A 22,068-nucleotide genomic window follows, 5' to 3' on the forward strand; every position below is an offset into this window, starting at 1 on the left:
AGTAAATCAATTTCAAATGTAGTTTTAAAAGCTCAAATAATCCGTAACTTCTGCCTATCGAGTTCTCTTTTTGTAGATGTCATTAAACACGATCATGGTTTAGTCCATTTTGACAAATGCTTAAACTTCCCTGAAAATTTAAGAATTTCAAAATGCTAGGTGAAAACAGGTTGAATAAAATAAATACATGGATTTTAAAGCACTGAGTTTCTACGCTGTCAGAATGCTGGCTTCAAATGGACAGTCATTGCCCAAAGGGTTCAGCCAAATATCATAAACTAACAACTTTATTTTCTGTCTGCTCAAAAATATGGATGTTTATTCTACACTTCCACACACACATACACAATCTAGTTGTTGTATGGCTGGCTGCCAGAGCTTTGTCATTTCAAACAGAATTTGCAGAAACAGCTAGCACATTCACCCACTCCCATGTGCGCACACAAATGCATGCAGGCACACACCCACACACAGACGCATTAGCTCACAGCAGCAGCAGTCCGCATCGCCATCGAACAACCTGTCATCTAGCAACATGTGTGACCTTCAAGGAAGGGGGGGGGGGGGGGGGGGTTGTGCAAGAAGGGCTTCGTTAGGATGCCTTGTGTGTGCAACACATTCGTCTGGGTCTCAGCACGTCTCCTGGCAACCTCTCCCAAGCCCACCAAACCTGTGCTGTTGCCAAGGGAAGCCTGGGGAGGCTGTGGCTGGTAATCAGGCCTGTGCAGCAGCGGCTGCCGGCCACGTTCCCCTCCATCTCTCGGCACTGACTACCGCCGCACCCAGACTCAGTGTGAGTGGCATCACAAGCGGTCTGTGGCAGCACCAAGGCAACCAGACCCTATGCTCTCACCCAGTCTCTCAATCTTAAACTCAAATTCAGATTACAAGGAAGCTTCAGGGGCACGACAATTACACATGTATCTGCATATTGCCAAAGCAGTGGATAAAATGTGTACGTCTAAATGCTACATATAAAATAGGGTGGGCTGCAGGGTAGACTACGACCAACAAAGCAATAAATTAAATGATACGCTTGTGTGTGTGTGTGAGAGAGGGAGAGAGAGAGAGAGAGAGAGAGAGAGAGAGAGAGAGAGAGAGAGAGAGAGAGAGTGTGTGTGTGTGTGTGTCCTTTGTGTGTGTGTGTGTGTGTGTCAGGGAACAGAATTGGGAGATTGTAGTAAAAATGTGGTCACCTGGCTGAAGGCTATATCCCTAAGTCAGTTTTCACTGGGCTCGTAGGAAATGGTTGATGGAATACCAGCAATGAAGGGACCTTTTTTTATGTGGGGAGTGGTTTTGGTGATAAAATCAAAGAGGACATCCTCCCTTTTGAAGGCAACCACAATATGGCTGCTCTTGAAGGGATTAGTAAAGATGCCAAAATTGGATCCATTATCTCTGAAGTTATGTAGATACAGCCAATGGTCTGTCATTCTGATAAAGTATGTTAAATATGCCTCACTTTCATAGTGGGCACGAAAAGTTTCACTGATTGTCCCCAGCTTTCCCCCTGTGATGTCACCATTTATGGTGTGAACAATGGTTTCCGCTTGGAGTTTTTTAATTTTTTCTTGCCAGCCCTATGTTACAACCCAAATATAATGTAGCCTTTATAATGTCGACCTAGGTTGACAAAAGAATGACAACTCCCTCAAATCAGTGTGACTATAGGACAACATGAACCGATAGTCCAACTCTTACCCATCTGCCACAGTCAAGGCTGCAGCTGCAACTTCGCAGCACTTGACATCCCTTCATCTTTAAACTGTCAAACTGTCCTGCCTAGCGACAAGTGACATGAAACTAAAAAAACAAAGGTTTATCTTTTATACGCACACTTTTCAAGTTTCATGTTTAAAGATGGTTTGAATGAGCATTATTACCAGACATTTTTCGATTTCACTTTTTTTTTTAAAAAAGGAAAAAATCAATTTTACAAGGCTATTTAGTTAATTTTGTGGTATAAATGAATCTAAAATGAGATTTGTAGACTAGAAAATGTAGTTCTGTCTGTACAGACATTTGTACAAACACAGGTTGTCATCTTCCAGTTTCAATAACCAGGCAGTGTGTATCTTCACTCCATACACATGGAAATTAAAGATACTCCAGTCAACACACAGTTATCTCTGTGTCTCTAAGCTTGTGTTCTCTCTGTCTGTGCAAGTTTTTCTGTCACCTATTTTCTGGTCTCTTACTCACCAACACGTACAGACACACACACACACACACGCACACACACACTCCCTTTCTCTTAAACACACACACTCATTTAACAAAAACTGAATAACTGAGAGCAAGGGTGTTTTCAGCTAACTACAAAAAAACAACAAACCACAATATATAATAATTTAACAGATTAAGTTGCTTGTGTAAATGTAACCTGCGTTGTGTAGACAAGGACAGTCCCACATCAAACTCGAACACAACCTTGGCCATGAGAGGCAGACATGCTAGCAAGGAAGCTAAAACCCATCCGTGCTAGCCTCTGCCGCTAGCACGTTGATTAAGGTTTCGGGGAGTGAGGTTTACAGATTGCACAGCACTGTACCCGCTGGCTACCGTTACATAAGGCACTTGCTATGGGCGACACACTTTTTCTCAAAAGAAATCACTCATGCAATCTTTCTTTCTCTAATGACAGGAGCTATAAGCCATGCACGGCCCATCCCGCCCTCCCTTCCCTCTCCCACCACTGATTTTTGATCTTGTCTAACAGGCACTCATGCAGAGCTCTTCGCCTGCCTGCTGCACATCTACTGAGTGTTTTGCTTTCGCATCTACGCCTGTTTGCTTCGCTCTTGCATTTCCATTTTACATAACACTGCTTGTGTCAGCTTTTCCTACAAAAAAGTTATCTTTTTAAGAGGCCCCTCTCTCTCTCTATCGAATGCTCTTTGAAGTAAAATTAATCTTTAATGTATATGAAGTGTTGCTGAAAGACTTTTTTAATTGTATACTTTGAAAACTTTGCATATTTCGCACTGTGAATTAAAAAAAAAATTGCCACATCCAAGATCCGTGTCTTGATACTTGGACTTAATTGCACTGGATTTGAGTCCTGACAAAAATACATACCAAATGATTTGTTTTGCATCATTTAATGATTTTTTTATTTGACTTATAAACAGGAAAAGATGTTACATTTCAGCTGTAAATCCTCTCGCTGTCACATGCAAGATGCAACACGCTCTGCATGTTGTACCTGGGATTCTTAAGGCCCGCCATCACAGTACAGCATGTGCTGTCTGTAGCAGTGGCGTAACGTAGTAACGACGGGCCCAGGTGCAAGATATTATGACGGGCCCCCCTAGTGAACGCTAATTACTATCGTAGTATCGTTCCCTACTTCCGCACCCACGTCTAAAAAAAACGCTAAACAAAGATGTTTGTTATCGATATAAAAAGTGTTTAATTAATCAACCTTACATATTTCAGAAGCGATGGGTGTGTACACAATGAATAACGCTTCAGTGGCTGTCGCTCAACGTCCTGCTCTGTATCATTGACTGGCATCACCTCAACCTGGTCCTCGCCTCTGTCACCTTCATTACGCATTCCTACTTGGGTCGGGCCACTTGGGGTGATGACTACAACTGAGCTGCCTGGTTCTGACTCTGTCTCTGACTGGTTAGGCCTGCAACCAAGAATATGGATTTGTTTTACATTGGAATAAATGGGGAAACACTTTATTACATTTTGCTGCCCTCCCGAAAGGGTTATCTAATGCTAGGGATAGCCTCCCTAGCACCCTGCTAGGCTATTGGCTAGCTTAACATAATAATTTGCTATCCACCTAGTAGCGACCACTATTTATCCAACTTGTAGCCTAGTAATCCTGCCCTACCATAATGTATGTAGGCTATAACTTGTCTTGAAATGTATATCTATCACAATAGCCGTATGTTACCTGTTGCATGGTTCCTGACACACCACTGAGGGCAACGATGCTGATCCCAGCTGAACTGCTGCACTGCTGCTAGCAGGGGCCGGTCGTCCGTGGCGGACTCAGTGGGCTGGCGATTAGTTGACGGGCTAGTTAAAAAGCCAAAATAATCTAATTTAGGCAGCTTTGCCGCCTTCACCTCCTGTTCTTTTTTTCTCTTGCCTTTTTCCACTTCCACTCTTCCAAGAGTGGAAGTAGAAAAAGGCAAGAGAAAAAAGAACAGGACGAGAAGGCGGCAAAGCTGCATCATGTTTTCAAGCAGCATCAATAAGTTCTTTTTTTCTTTGATATTTTTGTGATTAGCAATGATAATTGCTGGGTAATATGTAATATGTACAACCTAGTTCTACTTTTAAGTTAAAAGGCATTGTTACGAGTAAAGTTGAGCTGTGATAATTGCTGGGTAATATGTAATATGTACAACCTAGTTCTACTTTTAAGTTAAAAGGCATTGTTACGAGTAAAGTTGAGCTGTGCTCAATGAACTTGGTTTAACTATAGCGTATTGTATCGTCACATGATCAAATAGAGTCTTGACATTGGACAACAACATACATATTACCCAGCAATCATCATTGCTAATCACAAAAATACCAAAGAAAATAAGAACTTATTCATTTCATTTCATTGAATAGTTTTTTGATAGTTTCTATAGTGTATGTAGGATAAGCATATGATTTTGTTATAAATTGCTACTATTTTCCCCAAAAAACAATAAAAACCATGACGGAGATAAGTTTGCCTTTTCAAGAGCATATATACTGTAGTATTAGACACTGCTGTAAGAACAGTGTAATAATAGCTTGTCTTTGAACACAAGCATATCTGAGAGGCGAAAATTTGACACAGTACTGGGGGGGCCCGTCGAGAGACGTATGTATATTGTTGGGCCCTGGTCTGTAGCCTACAAGCTGTCTGTAGCCTACACAACAACATGACTGCCCAACCATAGAACCTGAGCAGCAGGATACAACAACAACAACAAAGCTGCCTTTGTGAGCATTTCACTGGGGTTTTCAAGCAGGCACCTTCCTTCATCAGTGTTTTGTTGAATAAGGCCCACAACACCTCCTGAAGGCTCAACACGCATCCCAAAAACACACCCCTACATACTCATGATGGGTTAGAATACATGCCACTACCAGAGACAACAACAGCTACCCCTCAAGACAGACCTCGACAACACTTCATGTATCTCAGTTCTAGTTCAGGTTAATTCACAACCCCAAGTAGTCTGCGAGCGCCTCAGCTACAACCACTGGCTCACTTTTTGAACAGCCTCAGGTAACTCTTTTAAAGCTCCTTTGAGTGATCGTCCTCGAAAAACCAAAATCCAACAGAAGTGTTGTGGTTGATTTAGCTACACAGACTCTAACACCTATCTCCACTGGTCTTGTGTGTGCTTGCCAACCTTCTTGCCTGGCTTCCACAACCAGTTCCACATACTTTAGCTTCTTCCTTTCAAATGCACCCTCAATCACATCCTCAAAGGGAATTGTTTACTGAATAAAGTAAACAATGCGCTCACTCTCAGATTACAACACCTTGTCTGGGGTACGTTCGTCGTAGGATTGAAGCTAAGTTAATCAATTGGCCTTTTAGCCCGTTAAGATTAGCGAGCTGATTGAGAACAGCAAATATCGGTTCGTTAACGGCTGACCCGCATCCTAATCATGTGGTTAATTTCAAGCAGGCTAAAGTTATCATGGCATTTGCGCGTGCACGTCCTACTTCAAAAGGCAGGAAAGGTCAATCACCAAAACCATGATTTTCTAACGGTATAATGGTTCTAAACTCAAAGAAAAGGGCTCTTTTTTTCTCCGCTGGCGAGTAGGAGATGAACATGAACGCTTATGAAGAATACAAGACCATAATCATGGCAAAATTCAACACCACCACCGCTGTGAGCAAGGTGTGTTGGGGTGTTTATAGGGTGATATCTATGTATGAATCCCTGATGGCAAGTGTCAGCTGGTACAGAGGTTTCGTCTACCGGTTTGAATCTGCATGGTTGCTAGTTCAAATCCCCTCACCTCCTTCCTCGATGTAGTTTTACATTTCCTTTGAATAAAAGCGTCTGTTAAATGACTAAATGTATTAATAACAAATGCAATAAATTGAAGCAGCGAAAATAAATTGGCTGTATTTCTCTCTATTCTTATCATGAGTCCACCGTAATCATTTTCTACAATAATGATATGCTATGGTGTACTAATAACACTCATATAATTATGAGTGCTTTGTTCTCCGCATCACCGACACTACAAAAATGTACCACTCGCAAAAAAGCGCAAGACAGTCAATGTTCGACTGTGGTGTTTGCAATAAATGACTCGAGAAGGTCTTGTAAATTAATGATTCCTTGTCGGCTGAATCGGTAGCGCTCATACAAGAATAATGGATCTTGGCGATCGCAAAGAACTCTCTCCCTCCGCTAATCTAACTCTAATATCAGTCCTTGGTCAATGGGATCCCTCCTTTTTCCGGGGGTGTGGCAAGCTTATCCAGCTACACTTAAGTTAGCCTGCCCTGGAGCAGGTTAGTGCTAATCGATATGTAACTATGGTGATTTATCAAAAGTTGCTTCCACGAACCAAAAAGAGGGGCGTTTTTTTTATCTTAGCCTGAAAATTAGCTCGCTAAACCGTTTAGCGAGCTACGACGAATACCCCCCTGGTCTCATAGCAGTCACAACAATACACTGTGGAACTTGAAGTTGTCTACCGACATCAGCCAGCAATCTCCAATCGCCCCTTTTGCCAGTCCTGTTTGTACAAAAAAAAAAGATTGAATGTGTAAAAAATGTAGATTGGCTAAGAAAGAGATAATAGGCCTACTGATTCAACAGGTGAATATTCACAAAGGTAAGCAGAGAAGACAGATAAAAAGGATTCATTTTCTGGATATCATGACAGTGTTTGTCCTCTTGTGACTCCTTCTTGGGTGTTCAATGGGCCAGCCACTGAAAGTGGTATTGATCAGTGGCTGTATTGGGCCTTAATGAAGTGCCATTTTTGCAGTGGTGAGATAAGTGTGTGGCCTACCTACCTCCCGGTTTAATAAATAAGCCTATGCATGAAAATAAACGAGTAGTAGGACTTTTTTTAGCGCAAAAGCTGTGTGCCCTCTTCGAAAAAACAACCACTTTCTTGTGTTCAGTTAACCCATTTAGGTTGAGACAAGGCTACACAGGTTATTAACCATTTATATTTGGATAGGCAAGTAAGCATTTAAGACGGCACCTTCAGACCTAATAATAATCGTAGAGTAAAAATAAACGAGTGAAAATTCTCACAAATGTTTTCAGGCGTATCTATTGTATAGAACATGTGTGTAACTGATGAGTATAGATGTTATGAAACTACGCATGCTCACAGTTGCAACCGGAAAAACAATGAATGCATGGCCAGTTGCTAACTAGCTATGTAGCCACATTCACAGATGTGGTGCGGGCAGGAAAATTTGGGCAGGCTATTTTAATTATGTGAACCTTTCATTCTTGATTTTCTGAACAGCAACCGGATCTCTAAATGGCTTTGTGGTTTCGATTTGCTGACGCCGAATGACTTTGTTTATATGACGTATTACTTTATTGAAACTAGCGTCGATGGGCTAGTTAGCTTTCTACTATCTGCCAGTCAGTTGATGGAGCTAAATTCCTAACATTGCTTACCTGAAACTTTCATGGCATCTTTTCTGTGTGGTAGAGCAGTTTCTGGAGTAGGCATTTGCATTTTGGAAGACATATCTCCCATTCTGCTGTTGATTAAATGTCGCCAAATCAAACGCACACGGGTCAAAGCAACCATTTAGCCAAGACACCGCTTCCAACACTAGTTTGCGGTCTGAATTATGTTTGTAGCATGCTAGCTCAAGCTAGCGCGCTACATAACAGTAACCTTGCGTAACATGATAATTTGGTGCGTTACTTAACTCGTTTATGCAAGGAGGGGTTCTCAGTATTATTTTCTTATTATTTGGAATGCTGTGTTCAGACATAGATTAATGTTCGTGGTGTAACACATGTCGTTCAACTAAATTATTGTTAAACGTTAATAGTATAGACAGTCACTGTTGGCTGTGAGTAGGTTCGTTTAATACCACATTTTCTCAGACATGCAAATATCCAAAACGTGTTATTAGTAGCCCTTTGAAATAATACATATTTTATATATATATCATTTTCGTGGGATACAGTGAGCGTCAGGTTGCTTCCATCCTTACAATTTCAATGAATGAATATGAATACAAGTTAATATGAACTTGTTTTCTTTGCATTGTTCGACATCTGTTTATTTTGACCAGTTGTCATTTTCTGCAAATAAATGCTCTAAATAACAATATTTGTATTTGAAATTTGGGAGAAATGTTGTCAGTAGTTTATAGAATAAAACAAAACAAAAAATCATTTGACTCAAACACATACCAATAAATAGTAAATCCAGAGAAACTAATCATTTTGAATGGGTCTTTTAATTTATATATTTATATATATATATATATATGTAAATGTAAAACTCTGTCACTGGCAGTCCCCAGCATTGCCACTAGTATGCTTCATCACATTTTAGTGTGACCATTTTACATATCAAAAACCCTTAAACAACACCAATATGAATACTGAGAGCAGATACATGCATTGTAACCTTGTTACTTTACTGCAGTAGTCATTGTAGCATTGTCATTGTGACATTTTAGTGCAACATTATACATTATTACATTATTACTAACATTCATTTGATTTTTTTGACATTGAACATATAGATAACATTTAGGGTAGAAGTAACTACCTTGAAGAAAATAACATTATTAATATTTATATATATATATATATATATATATATATATATATACATCCACACACACACATCCATATATATAGTAGTGTGCCAGGGGGTAGCAGTGCTTCTGTGTGCAATGAGACAAATGTCACAGCAGGCATGCGATCTTGTTGTTCTGAAATCGTGTGAGTATGGCTTCCCTTTTTTGTCTGTTATCAGCGTGTGTAGCTATTATTATTCCGTCTGTGTTTCATTGATGTTTGATCCCTTAGTCTTGCCCCACTTATGTTAGCGGATCTGTCCACCATCAGTGTCTGTGTCAGATCAGAGTATAAGGCCTACCTGCTGTGCTGTAGTTTGGTGTGTTCTTTGGCACTCCCAGGGACATGCAGTGTATGGGGCATGGGAGATGCCTTTAAACCTGCGGCTAACAGGACTTGCCTTTGAACCGGCGGCTGACTCACCACAATATCATAGAGGTAGGCTGTAGAACCTAGTGCACGATTAGTTTATGCATCACTATTTTGAACTGCGATCAGTCAGACCTACAGTCATACAGATATCTTCAGTCAATTGACCTTTTCCAAAAACATTCGTCATTTTGATTGTCTTCTCCCCTTTTTCGTCGACTTTTTCTTCCTAGAGTCCGTTGTACTGCTTCTCTTCACCCTTTATTCCTTTATTGCCTTTTTTGAACACTTCTTCATTCACTCGTATCTCCTTTTCTACGGTCCATGGTATATCTTGAAGCACTCAATGTGCAGTGGCGCTCTGCATTTCTCACATGCACAATGACGATCTCTAGAACCAGTGCATCATGTTACTTGGCTAGTGCTTGGTCATATCTTGCCTGATCTTCAACAGTAGCAGCTTGTAGAGCTCCTTCTGTGGCTCAGTGATTTCGTGCCAAACGTTTGCATAAAGCCCATGACACACCAGGCCAACGGTCTGCCTTCGGCGAATGTCGAGACGTTGGTGAGTGTCTGGGGCCCTAGTTTTCGTGGTGTGTCCCACACTGTTGCCATTATTCGGACCCCGGTAAAGGAAATGTTGTGTGGTGCAGTAGCCTGAGGATTTTAGGACCACTTAGGTGGTAGTCTAAACAAATTGACTTATAGCATGCCAAATCTGTTTGATTAAATATATTAAAGATGCATCATGTATGATTTAGGGTGATCTATTAGCAGAAATGAAATGTAGTATTCATAATTATGTAATGATTCATAAGTGTATAATCATCTGTAACTACGAATCGTTGTGTTTTTATTTTCTTAAAATGAGACCTTCGTATCTACATAGGGAGCGGGTCCGTCCACAGAGTCTGCCATGTTAGATGCCACTAAATCCTACATACTGTACCTTTAAATATATTGGAATAATTTACATTTTTCTGTACATTGTAGGCTAATCCCTAAGATGACCAAAGTATACACTGTTTTATTGCAAAATATGCACCAGACGTTCAATTTGAGAATAGGAAATGATGTAGCCTAGGCTATGCTGTGAATTTTTAACACAAAGTGAAATGCCTGGGTTTTCTAATTAGGGAGTAAATGGGAGTGACTGTTACTTCTGGAAGGTTGATTGATTAGTAATGCCTAGAATGTTTTGTATGTAGTTAGAGGCTGGTCCATGGATATTGTCTTGTCATTTTAAAGTTATGCTTTTGTTATGTCAGCAAGAATGTGCTTTTCACGAGCCAAAACTCCGTCTCGGAGTACTACTTTAATCCTGTCAGATTTAGAAGAAGCAAGGGCATGTAGAATTTATGGAACTTTTCCGACATTTGTCTAAACACTTAAGTGTCAGTATTTTGGTCAGACAGCATTGGAATATTTTGGAACATTTTGGAATATATAGTATAGATTATAGTGTGTTGGCAAAATGACATAACCACCCCCCCCCCCCCCCCCCCCTCCCCCTACAAATTACGTAACTTTACACCCCCATACACACATTGTGCTTTGCTGTTCACCAAGTTAAAAGTGGGACAAGGAATTTACTGAAGGATTGGACTATGCAATTACATTGCATAATTGTCCATTAAAATTAAGTTTCATTCTGAATCATTGAAGGAAAAAATTAAACTCAATATTGTATGACTTAATTAGGAATTAACAATGGGCAGTGTTCTAGGCGTAACTATGTTTTATCAGTTTGATGAGTGGGCCAACAGCAGGCCAGGCCTTTTTAAGCTCTCTAAGCCAAGAGCTGATCTTTCTTAAGCATTCCAAAATAATGTCTTCTCAATGGCCACAGCAGGAATCTAATCACAATTTCCTCCCAATTTGATCTAGACTGGAACTGAATGACAGAATCAAACCAGACCAGTGTGATGTGAAGGTGAATATCAACTATTACAGTTGTGAGCTTCATCCAGAAATGGGCCATAGCCTTTTCCATCCCTGCGAGGCCTGCATAATAACCACACTTTTGCACTGACACTAAAGTAACCTGATATTCCAGTGTGCTAGATCAACTGGCTGTCATTTGGTGGATATAAACTTGTTTTCATGAATTGGGATTTTCATCTAGTCAAAAAACAGGCAAACATGAAGTAGTCTAAACAGGTGGAATATCTTTATGACCAAACCACTATCACAGAATGAATGAGTAAATTGGGTGGAACAATTAGGAATGTTCCTTTATATGTAATGACGTTTGAATATTGTAGGCTAACCCATTCTCAGATGGGCTATTACCGAGGTATTTCTTGAGGGGTTGTCAAATTATACATAGTCAAGCATGTTGCTAAAAGGCTAACAATAGGCCTAGCCCAGAGCTAAGTGAAGTGACAAGAGAGAACTGGAGGTAGTTAAATGGATGACAATTACGATTCCATGGAATCGGAAAATATCCATACTGTCGAAATCATTGGAAGACCAAAAAATGTCAGCATATATGGGCTTTATAGCTTTATCACACGGATAGAAGAGTATAAAGTAATGAGATGGTCAATTCTTTTAAGATAAATCTGAACGCCAACGTGGATTTATCAAAGGTAGATTGAGGCGGAATATCCATAAAATGGCATCTAAATATTGCGCTTGAATCGACCTGCCTTTAAGCGTCAGATTTATTTGATTGTCCTTCGCCACCTGGAAGGCCTCTGAACCAGATAGTCATTGTGACAATATAGGTCAATACAAAGAGGTGGATTTCTTACACTTGCTTTTCCAAAGACGAGCCATCTGGAGTGCCTTGCACATCGAATATGTTTAAGTAAGGCACGCGTGAGGCAGACGACACTTTTCTTAACGGCACGAGAGAGGATTAGTAGACCTTTGCTGACCTCAAACCAATTATGCGAAGACAAAACTCCAGACAGGCTGAAAACACTACAGCAAAAATCTGCTAGCTGTAAAAGCAAAAACAATCATTAGACAAATGTTAATATGACTACATTTGCGCAAATGACTGCATTTACACCACATTTAAAAGTCTTCCAGATATTTTAATCCGTAACGTGTAACAAACTCCATTTCAACCACCAAATTTCAAACGGTTCAAATTACAGCCTGCACATTTTGAATCTCGTTAAGAATTGTTTTTAAATATCGTTGTATCGCTCCGTTTAATCAACTTAAATGGGTTAGTTATTCGTGATTTGTAAAATAAATCAATGCTGTTTGTTGGTCTACGCCTAGAGGACTGAATGGACAGATGACATGGCCATACGGAGATGGACTTATTTGGAGTGGACACGTTTTGATTCTGAATCCTCTCAATCGGTTTCTCGCCATGTTAGCAAAATATTTATTTAACGTGAGGTTGTATGAAAATATACTCTTCAACCCTGCCATGGCTCCGGTATCATCAATAATGCATTCCCTCTAGGCAGGCGCTACACATAGTAAGAATTCTGCATTCCACAAGAGCCACGACTGCTTAAAAAAATCGGTCTCAATATTGCAACCAGAGAAAATGCGCCCACCTACTTTAACCTAAAATATTTACATGCTAGATTTCTATAGCATTTCGGGGAGATAGTGACAGTGAGACCGTCTAAATTCGGTTGCGTTTTGTGTTCATATTTCTCCCAACAAAATATATCCCCTGTATACATGTTGTGTGGTCATTGAGCAATCGCACTATGCATCCATTTCAAAATACCTGGTATTTTGTCAATATTCAGCTTTCACCTTGATTACGCAGTATCAAGCTCGCAATTGTAATTTTGTTCGAAAGAGAGAGATGTTAGACGACACTGCGTCCCGTTTGGTAAAGCGCTGATTTATTTAGTCAACTGGCAGATGCTATTGCGCTCTCCTCCTATAATCCTCAGAAGAGCGGGAGGTGGATGAGCAGCCGCACAGGGAGCCCAGTGACTACGATGTGGCTATGTCTATGATAAACTGGGTTGTTCTCCTCCTCTCCGTCAGATCGCGTCTTGCTACAGAGCCTTCTGCATTGTAGCCTAAGCTCTGTTGCTTCCAAGCTGTGAGCTGTTCTCACCTGAACCTTTTTGTTCTTCCTCTCTGCTTAGAGAGAGAGAGAAGGAGAGAGAGAGGGGGAAAGAAAGGGAAGATAGCCTACTGTTTCAGTGTGGTCTGTTGTATCACTGTCTGTGGACATACAGCTTTCTGTGTCACGACGCGAAGAGCATAGGACGCGTGCCCTCAATGTGACATTTCGTTACATTGAAAGGACATTTTTTTCTTCTTTACAACGTCAGTGCCGCTTCTGGACGAAATAACACTGATCAACACTGTCGGATATACGGACTGTTAAAGAGAGATACAGGCAAAATATTAGGTTAGAGCAAAGGCAACGCAAGCGATATCTGTAAGTTCTTCTGAATTGGCTACACCACATATTGGCTATGTGCAGCATGCGTGTGTTTTTGTTAAAAATCTTTTAAATCCATTTTGCATTCAAATGTCATTAAATTCAAATGTTGCAACGGTAGTGTATGCAGTAAACTTTAGTATATAAATCAAAGTGGCAGTTGTATATTATTTTATATTCATGTTTTCTGTTCTTTTTCTATCCCAGGACGAAATGCACTCGAGTCTTCTTATCGTTTAATTTCTGTTTAAGCGCCTGTCGTTGCTCAGTCTTAGTGCAAGGTTGAATTTGACAAATTGTATCTTTCAGTTTTTCCTCCAATATTTAGCTTACCCCCTCCCGGTGCAGGTGCTTTCAACTGCCCCCACCTCCCAGTACACCCCGCCCGACCCCCACAAAAGGCGGGGATGACTCTGGTAGCCCAGCCGCTCTCACCCCCCTCTTTCCTACCTCTGCTGCATTTTGCATGAGCTATCTAGGTCATTAGCATTTTGGCGTATGCAAGACTTGACAAAGCTGGTGAGAAGCCAGATGGGCCCTCTTCTATTTTTTGTATCTCTTGGGAGTTGAGCAAAAGGACCGACTGCAGCAAGCCAGAGAGCTCTTTCTTTTTATTGCAATCAGTCGGGCCTTTGCTCGCTACACTACAGGATCGGAGCCGGTTAAGCCTCCAAAGGAGCTATATCTTTCCAAGCCGCTGAAAGAGGTGTCTGAAAAGGGTAAAGTAAGCATAGAAGTGTGCGCACGTTTCTTTTTTTTGTGTGTTTTGAGGCATAGGCTACTGCAATGATTTTCGACGTTCTTGTGCAATATAGTGTCATAATTCAGGATGGGGCGATTTTCAAGGCTGCGCTCGCAACGGTGACATAGACGCCTTTCCCAGTGATGCATGTACGCTATAGTGCTGTACTGGATATTGATGCAACACCATTCGAAGGAGGACGTAGACATTTTGGTGCAGGATCGGAGCATAAAGGAGGGTTGCCGTTGTCCTCCGCGCATGGACCACGGGTCGCTTGTGGTTGCCGCTGTATCGGTTTGAGTGACACGGGACGATGCGGAGGATGAAACTGGGCCTGCCTCTCTTCGTGTTCACAGCGGACCTTGATTTAAATGTCCATACAATTAAGGCACGCGGTGAATGCCAAGAGAGACGGTAAATATCGTCGATAAGATGGTATAGAAAGTAAAATATAGGTTAAACGAGAGAGGCTTGGTATACTGGCGGGTAGACCATGTAGCCTATGGCGTCTTTATTATGTTGACAACTCCGTTTTACATGCTTGAAAAGGTGAAGGGTCTATCATCTTGCCCCATGAATCGTGCGTTTGATTTTAAGCTAGTAGCACATCAGATCATGCAGACATTTATTTGTTTTGTGTGGCCTATTAATGTGATTTGTCATGCTAGGCTTTATTAAAATATATGTGTCTGAACTATAAAATACATGTTCACTGGAATGGATGCAAACCTAAAGGTTGTACTGCGTCTTTCCTCATTCAAAGAACATTGAGGTGAAGATCGGAGGTTACCTACAGCCTGGGCGTTCATACTATTCTGGCATGAACAGTTTCGCTCGGCCTTAGGTGGAAAACAGTAAGGTTATCTCAAGCTTCTTAACAAATTGACAAATAAACGACAGAAACAAGTTCCCGTGCCGCAGTTAATAGCCTGCCCTGACAGGTGCGTTGCGGGGCCTACTTGGACAAGTAAATAGAATAGCCTAACCCACTCAGTAAAGGATGTCTGACGCTCTTTGACGCAACGGGTATTAGATATGTTAGATAATCACTGTGAAAAGATCTCTCGTTGACATAACTATATTTAACAAAGGAGACGATTCAATGCATGCATGCAAAATTGTAAATCTATCCCCAGCTTTGTTGTGACATATTTTTGGCAATAAAAACAGATTGTTTAACATAGCATTCACGTTTTCGATTATTTCTACACACAGGCAGAAGCTACGGAAACAGGTCTCAGCTTGACTATTGGTAAATGTGAAAGTCAACCCAAATGTGTGTTCCGAGACCACTGATCCATGTGGAAGGAACACGGATTTAAGCTATTCACAATTTAGATAGTCTACATGTCAATTCCTCAACACATGCCGTTTTAGGCCTTTCGAGCTGGACCAGACCTACTTTTGGCCCTTACCATGAATTTTGGTCAGACTCTTTCAAGTTTGTAAAAGCGTATTAAAATGTCTTATTATGTATAGCCATCATGGCAGATTTGGAACGCCAGTCAGTGTCGCTTAAGAGCCTGCATCCATTTGACCTCGTTTGATACCATTTACGCGTATGGCACGAAAGCTTTAGCCTATAATTAACATGGTGTAGCCTAATGGTGTGGGACTTCTACTGTCTGAATGACTTCCGTAGATAGACAGACAATCTGGGTTGCCCAAATATTTCAACTGATATGGATATCAGCCCGATAAAGCGTGTCGAACACCAAAAAAGGAGTCACTTTTGAAGATAGGTTACAGAAGTGCGGGAAACATTATTCAATAATAATGTCATTCATTGGTAATAGTTATTAGATGACAAAATTAGTCTCTTAATACATTTATTAATCTCGTCAGCTTTAAGGTTCCTTTAGGTTGCAAGGTAACTCGGGCTATGCGATTTCGTTCCCAAGGTCATCTGTTATTTTGGTAATAAAATTGTTCCCACTATTTTAATATCAACTAATATTTCCACTAGTTAAAGTCTCTAATACATAATAATGTATCATGTGTTAGTTTTAAGAGAGCTTAGAGATGGGCAAATCTCGTTTTGAATTCGGTGATTTCCCAACTGCTAGATTCTGTGTTGTCGACATATGTAGGCTATTTGTCGACAAATACAGTCGAATTTGGTTAGAATTATTATGACGTGTTGTGTTTCTATATTAAAACATATGCCTATATTGATATCTACACAGTACTGGAAGAATTAATGAACTAAGACTTATTGTAAGGAAATTAAATTGATAGCGAGGAACACCTTCTGTAAAATTAAAGAATGGACTATTTTAATCCAGTCAATTATTTTATGTTTGAAATCAACCATTAACCCATTCTTAAATTCCATTCGACTTCGATACATGACCCCAGACAGGCTACTGAGGTGACACAGGAAGTCAAATCCTAATTTTTGACGAGGTGTTGAAATTTAGAAATGCGAGTTCTATGTGTCCAGAAAAAGTCACTTAAATCTGTTTTATGCAAAAATGTAGGCCTGCCCAAGAAAGACTGTTTTAGGCCTTGGTTACCGAAATCATTCTCTTATAGGTTTCTCAAGAAACCATGAAGTAGCCTATTCTACCTCTTAGATTACATATTGAGAGAAATTGTATTGCATTTAAAATAACAATGAAACATATTTATATTCAATATTTAATGGCCATATTAGAAAACTTATTTTTAAACCCAATCGGCTGACATTTGATGCAGAAGTTCGGGTGCATTCAGTTCGAGACCTCTTCCTGTTTAGCAAAGGGTAATTAAGGACACATCTTCTGACCATGTAATAGTAGCCTGCAAAATTCAACGGCCACAGTCACTAAAGGGTAATATGGCTCGGTAGTCAGTATATAGTTAATGATTATCCTTGCTTTTCAGTAGCCTAATGCACTTCGCACAAATGATGCCCTCTGATTGAGATCTGGGAAAAAGGAAGGACAAGACAGCCGTATTTCAGAGTCCATGTCGCGAGACATAACGATACATTCAAGAAGACTCACAGACCAAACTACATCCTAGTTGCAATCATAACCCCAATAACTACAAATCTGTTTTATTTCCGTTTTATTTTACACTCCGACGCGACACGAATAGATGCTTTTCCTTTCGAGGCTAAAAAGGAACACATACGCGTCTTCGGTAGGCCCGGGGAAAGTGGACCATGGGGAAGTATGCGCCAAAACGGACATGTAGTTTTGATTTTTGTACAAAGATGTCTTACACGAGGTTTGTGAGAAATGTGTTATTATTTACAACAGAAACGTACCACAGTAACCACGGAAATAAATGTATACTGCTATGTAGGAATTTCTGAAGCGTAATGAATTGCATCCACACGCTGAAGATCACCAGGCAAGGACAGATGGCATTCTCTAATCCTGTACAATCCAGTTTAGACTTTGTTGAGCATAATAAAATGATCTATATGGGCTGCAGACATCAACTAATCAATTCGAACACACATTGAACGCATTTAACATTGACATACTTTGACCTAACAGCTCACCATAATAGGCCAGTTCCGTAAAAGCCTGTCAATTTGTTACTGAGATTTTATTGTACTGTGATCATCAAGAGAAAACGGTGCAACCTAATCAATAGGCCTATGAAATAAGATGGTCACGGATGCGTAGAGGAATGAAAGAGAATCACAAATGCGGCGACAGAACAGTATCGAGTTCTAATCTCACTAGCGCACATCTGGAGCGATCAGGCCGCGTTAAAGCACCGTCAGTGGGTACCAGCACTTCGACCAGCTGGTTAGCAGGAGGACCAAAGGGCATCTCGTCTTGGGGATTTACGGTCCACTAGAGGGCGCCGTTTGTCACAAATTCAATAGCTATATGCAGGCACACAAGTGTGAAGAGTAAAATACCGATATGTAACTGATAGTTTGTCTACTGAATTTAAGCAGAAAATTAAATTGGGTTAAGTAAATAAAGTAGTATTTATACACTTAATATTAAACATTTATTATTTATATCGAAAAAGATATGAAAGGAAATATTGGGACACCGGGATTAGGGCATGTCATCTTCAAACGACTCTAATAAAAATCCAAAAGGATCTAGGTATGGGAATTTCACTGTTATCATTTGTATTTTATCCTGTGCAATTGTGCAAACCTATCACATTTGTTTAGTAATTAAAAAATAACTGCTACAGCTAGAATTTACAAATCTCTTTTATTAAGCACTTAACTCACAAATCACATTCAAAATGCAACAAAACTATATAATGTATGAAAAAAATCTTTCGCATTACAAATATTAAGAACTTTGATTACATTGAGTGACTCTTAATAGCTACAGGTCTTTATATACGTATATATTCTATATGTTGTACCTCACAATCATGTTTACTGTAAACAAGTTTGAAAACCTGTCCACGGGACGTCTGACAGAATGCATGAGCGTTCCAGACAAAGATGCGGCTCGAAAAACGCATTTGATTGCTTTCTGCTTCGCCACGGTCACGAGGCCCGTGACCCAGTTTGGGACTGAGGCACTAGGGTGTGAGCACGCAAACGCACTAAACTTTCATTCCACATGGTAAGAAACAGTCCGACTGAGACACCAGAGAGACAGAGAGACGGAGAGGGAGAGGGAGAAGGAGAGGGAGAGGGAGAGAGAGATAGAGAGGGTTCTTGAGAACGGGGTGACTTCACACAGACCAGGTAGGAGCTCAAGCCAGATCTGCGGAGAGACGCCAACAGTTCCCATGGGGGCCAGAGAAGAGAGGGTGAGAGAGACAGGCAATGATGTGAGAGAGGGAGAGACTGCAAGTGCAACACAAAGTAATGGATGGAGAGAGAGAGAGATGGGGGGGGAGGAAGAAGGGAAGAGGGAGAAAGAGAAAGAGATGGAGTGGAACCACATGAGGGGTCTCAGTGGAAAGAGTAGCCTGCAGTTGGGAGTCCTCCGCACCAGTGGTTCAGAAACTTCAACACGTCCTGGCACTCCGTGCTGTGGGTCGTCTGCAGTGGACACACACACACACACACACACACACACACACACACACACACACACACACACACACACACACACACACACACACTGCTTAATACAATTATGATACATCCTGATATATGGAAAGCAAAACTCTCAGTCAAATAATCTACTTAAAACAGATGGAAAAAAGAAACAGCAAAACAATCTGCCGTTTATCATTATTAATACAGGTAGACTACATGATTAACTGTTTATCATTATTAATACAGGTAGACTACATGATTAACTGCGTGTCTTTTTTCCTGCTCCACTAAAATATCACCTAAGATGACGAAAAGAAGTGAAAGCTAACTAACAGATGAACTCGGCCCTATGGACAACCTGTTGGTTCGTCTGTGATCAAGAGTGCAAATGAATTATGAATCAAACAGCCTCTCAGACTTCCGTGGGTTACAGAGAGAGAAAGAGAGAGAAAGAGAGAGAGAGAGAGAGAGAGAGAGAAGGAGAGAAGGAGAGAGAGAGAGAGAGAGAGAGAGAGAGAAGGAGAGAGAGAGAGAGAGAGAGAGAAGGAGAGAAAGAGAGAGAAAGAGAGAGAGAGAGAGAGAGAAGGAGAGAGAGAGAGAGAGAGAAGGAGAGAGAGAGAGAGAGAGAGAGAGAGAGAGAGAGAAGGAGAGAGAGAGAGAGAGAGAGAGAAGGAGAGAGAGAGAGAGAGAGAGAAGGAGAGAGAGAGAGGAGAGAGAGAGAGAGAGAGAGAGAGAGAGAGAGAGAGAGAGAAGGAGAGAGAGAGAGAGAGAGAGAGAGAAGGAGGGACGGGCCCACAGACATAATAAGAAAAGATGCGGCCTCCGCACAGACAGATGACAAACTCTCACCTTGGTGGCCATTAGGAACTTGTTCCAGTCATCTTTGTTTGCAGCCATCCCTGGTCTTTTGAACTCAATTTTATTCCTCAAGACTGGGTAACCTGTGTGGTGTTTTTTTTTTTTAAAGAAAGAGAATGAGAGAGAAAGAGAGAGAGAGAGAAGAAGAGGAAGAAGAAAAAGGGAATAGAGAAGGAGTTTTGTGATGATTGGATTCACACAAAGCCCGTGAACCAATTAACAGGTTTTGACATTGCACACAAACCATGTCCTTGAACACAGAACAGTCCATACATGTACATACAAAGACTTGGAGAGAAACACACACACACACACACACACACACACAGAGACTAACAAAACACAAACGGAGGGGATGATACAAACGTGTAACTTTCCTTCACCAACACCCGCACACACATACAAACATTCACATATAGAATAACACAGACACAGAATAACAGTCTTCCTACATACATTCTAGATCCTCCTGCATGTATCACATTCTCACTCCCATCGACTGTGAAGTCAATTGTAAAATCTGAGCTATTAACATATACGTCAGAGAGCCCATAGAGGGGGACTCGTTACAAGCATGTTAATTGGAGCCATTAGCCATCCCTCCATACAACACCTGCCTCCAAATCAAGCACATGAAGAGAGAACTGCACACTTCGCAGCTGTTATTTTAAGGTGTCTCCAAATATGCCTGGTAAATACTTTAGTCAGGGGAGAATGCTGAGTAACAGTGTGTGTGTGTGTGTGTGTGTGTGTGTGTGAAGCACTGCAGGGAGTCTATACCAGTAGAAAGTATAGGTGTGTGTTTACCTATTTACTGTATGTATGGGTGTGGCGTTGAGCTTTCTTGTGTGGGCATCTGTGTGCGCTCGCTCGTGCACGAGTGTGTGAGTGTCTGCGCTTGGCGACTCCCACCTGTGATGACGCAGGGCAGCGAGCGGATGCCGGTGTTGGCGGCCAGCAGCGAGGCCTCGTAGGTGTCGCGCTCGTCTCTGGGCAGCACCTGCTCCACGCGCTGGTCCATGGACACGGTCAGCACCCAGTCCCTGATCTCCTCCCTCTTCTCCACCTGTGGGCCACAGCCCAGCACAAAGCCAACTGCTCACTCAGCGCCCAAGGGCGTAACAGCACAGCACTGTCCACCTCACAGCACACACACACACACATACATCCGTGACGTGATCCCCGGGTGACACTTGACATATGACAGGACGTGACCTGATGTGACATGGCACGCACCTAACACAATGATGGGACATTTGACGTGTGAGCTGATGTGACACCACGTGACCCAACACATCATAGCATGGCATAAATAAAAAACACACTTAGCTATACGCAAGCCAACGGTAACAGCGAAGCACAATGTCAGAAAGATGATGGGATCACGTGACTTATGTGACAGTGTTGAGTGCTGAAGCCACTCTACTACTGTTCTCTTTCATACAGCATACTAGCAAACATGCTGAGTGTACAGAAACTACTACAACTACTTATATATGAATATAAACACTCGCGCACACACACACACACACACACACACACACACATTCTTATGACTGCATGTAACACAAGGATTCGCAAACACACGGAATGTTAAATGCCTTACGGAGACGTGCAGTTTGGCAGGCAGAGGGACCTCGAAGGGGATATCCGTATCTTGGAAGTCAGAGTGATCCAGAGCATCCAGGTTTCCCTCATCAATGCCCTGGGGAAAAAAAAATCATTACGATCTCAGGGAACAATTACATGACATAGAGTTATTACACCTTTCATTACCTAGGCAACAAATACAAGTTTTGTGCAAAAAGGCCTGGATTTTTAAGAAACTTTGTGGCCCACATTAAACATCTGCAGTGTCCACATATAATACTATAATTCAGTGCAGTTTTCATCTAGCTTTAACAAACAAGGGTGGGGATTGACTTGAGGAGGCAATGGAATGAAATGTGAAAGGTGATGAGGACTCACGTCGGCCAGATCCAGGAAG

The 22,068-nt window shown here is 41.3% G+C and overlaps 2 protein-coding genes across 3 annotated transcripts in view; both read right to left on the bottom strand.

The window, feature by feature from the left end:
• The window catches only part of msra (methionine sulfoxide reductase A), an 86,499-nt gene extending 78,681 nt beyond the window's left edge, over positions 1 to 7,818 (bottom strand). The window contains 1 exon segment of the mRNA XM_012829171.3: positions 7,623 to 7,818. Coding sequence (XP_012684625.2) covers positions 7,623 to 7,758 — 136 coding nt within the window. The 5' untranslated portion in view covers positions 7,759 to 7,818.
• Positions 7,819 to 18,413: 10,595 nt separating this feature from the next.
• ift172 (intraflagellar transport 172) overlaps positions 18,414 to 22,068 on the bottom strand; it is a 59,317-nt gene continuing 55,662 nt past the window's right edge. For both annotated transcript variants that reach the window (XM_031581942.2, XM_031581943.2), the window contains exons 44-48: positions 22,050 to 22,068; positions 21,688 to 21,786; positions 20,994 to 21,147; positions 20,073 to 20,164; positions 18,414 to 19,223 (exon numbers count right to left, since the gene is read on the bottom strand). The exon at positions 22,050 to 22,068 is cut by the window's right edge and continues 41 nt beyond it. In XM_031581942.2, coding sequence (XP_031437802.1) covers positions 19,134 to 19,223; positions 20,073 to 20,164; positions 20,994 to 21,147; positions 21,688 to 21,786; positions 22,050 to 22,068 — 454 coding nt within the window. In that variant the 3' untranslated portion in view covers positions 18,414 to 19,133. The remainder of the gene's footprint in view (positions 19,224 to 20,072; positions 20,165 to 20,993; positions 21,148 to 21,687; positions 21,787 to 22,049) is intronic.

Source organism: Clupea harengus, chromosome 15 (genome assembly GCF_900700415.2).
Source record: "Clupea harengus chromosome 15, Ch_v2.0.2, whole genome shotgun sequence".
Lineage (NCBI taxonomy): Eukaryota > Metazoa > Chordata > Actinopteri > Clupeiformes > Clupeidae > Clupea > Clupea harengus.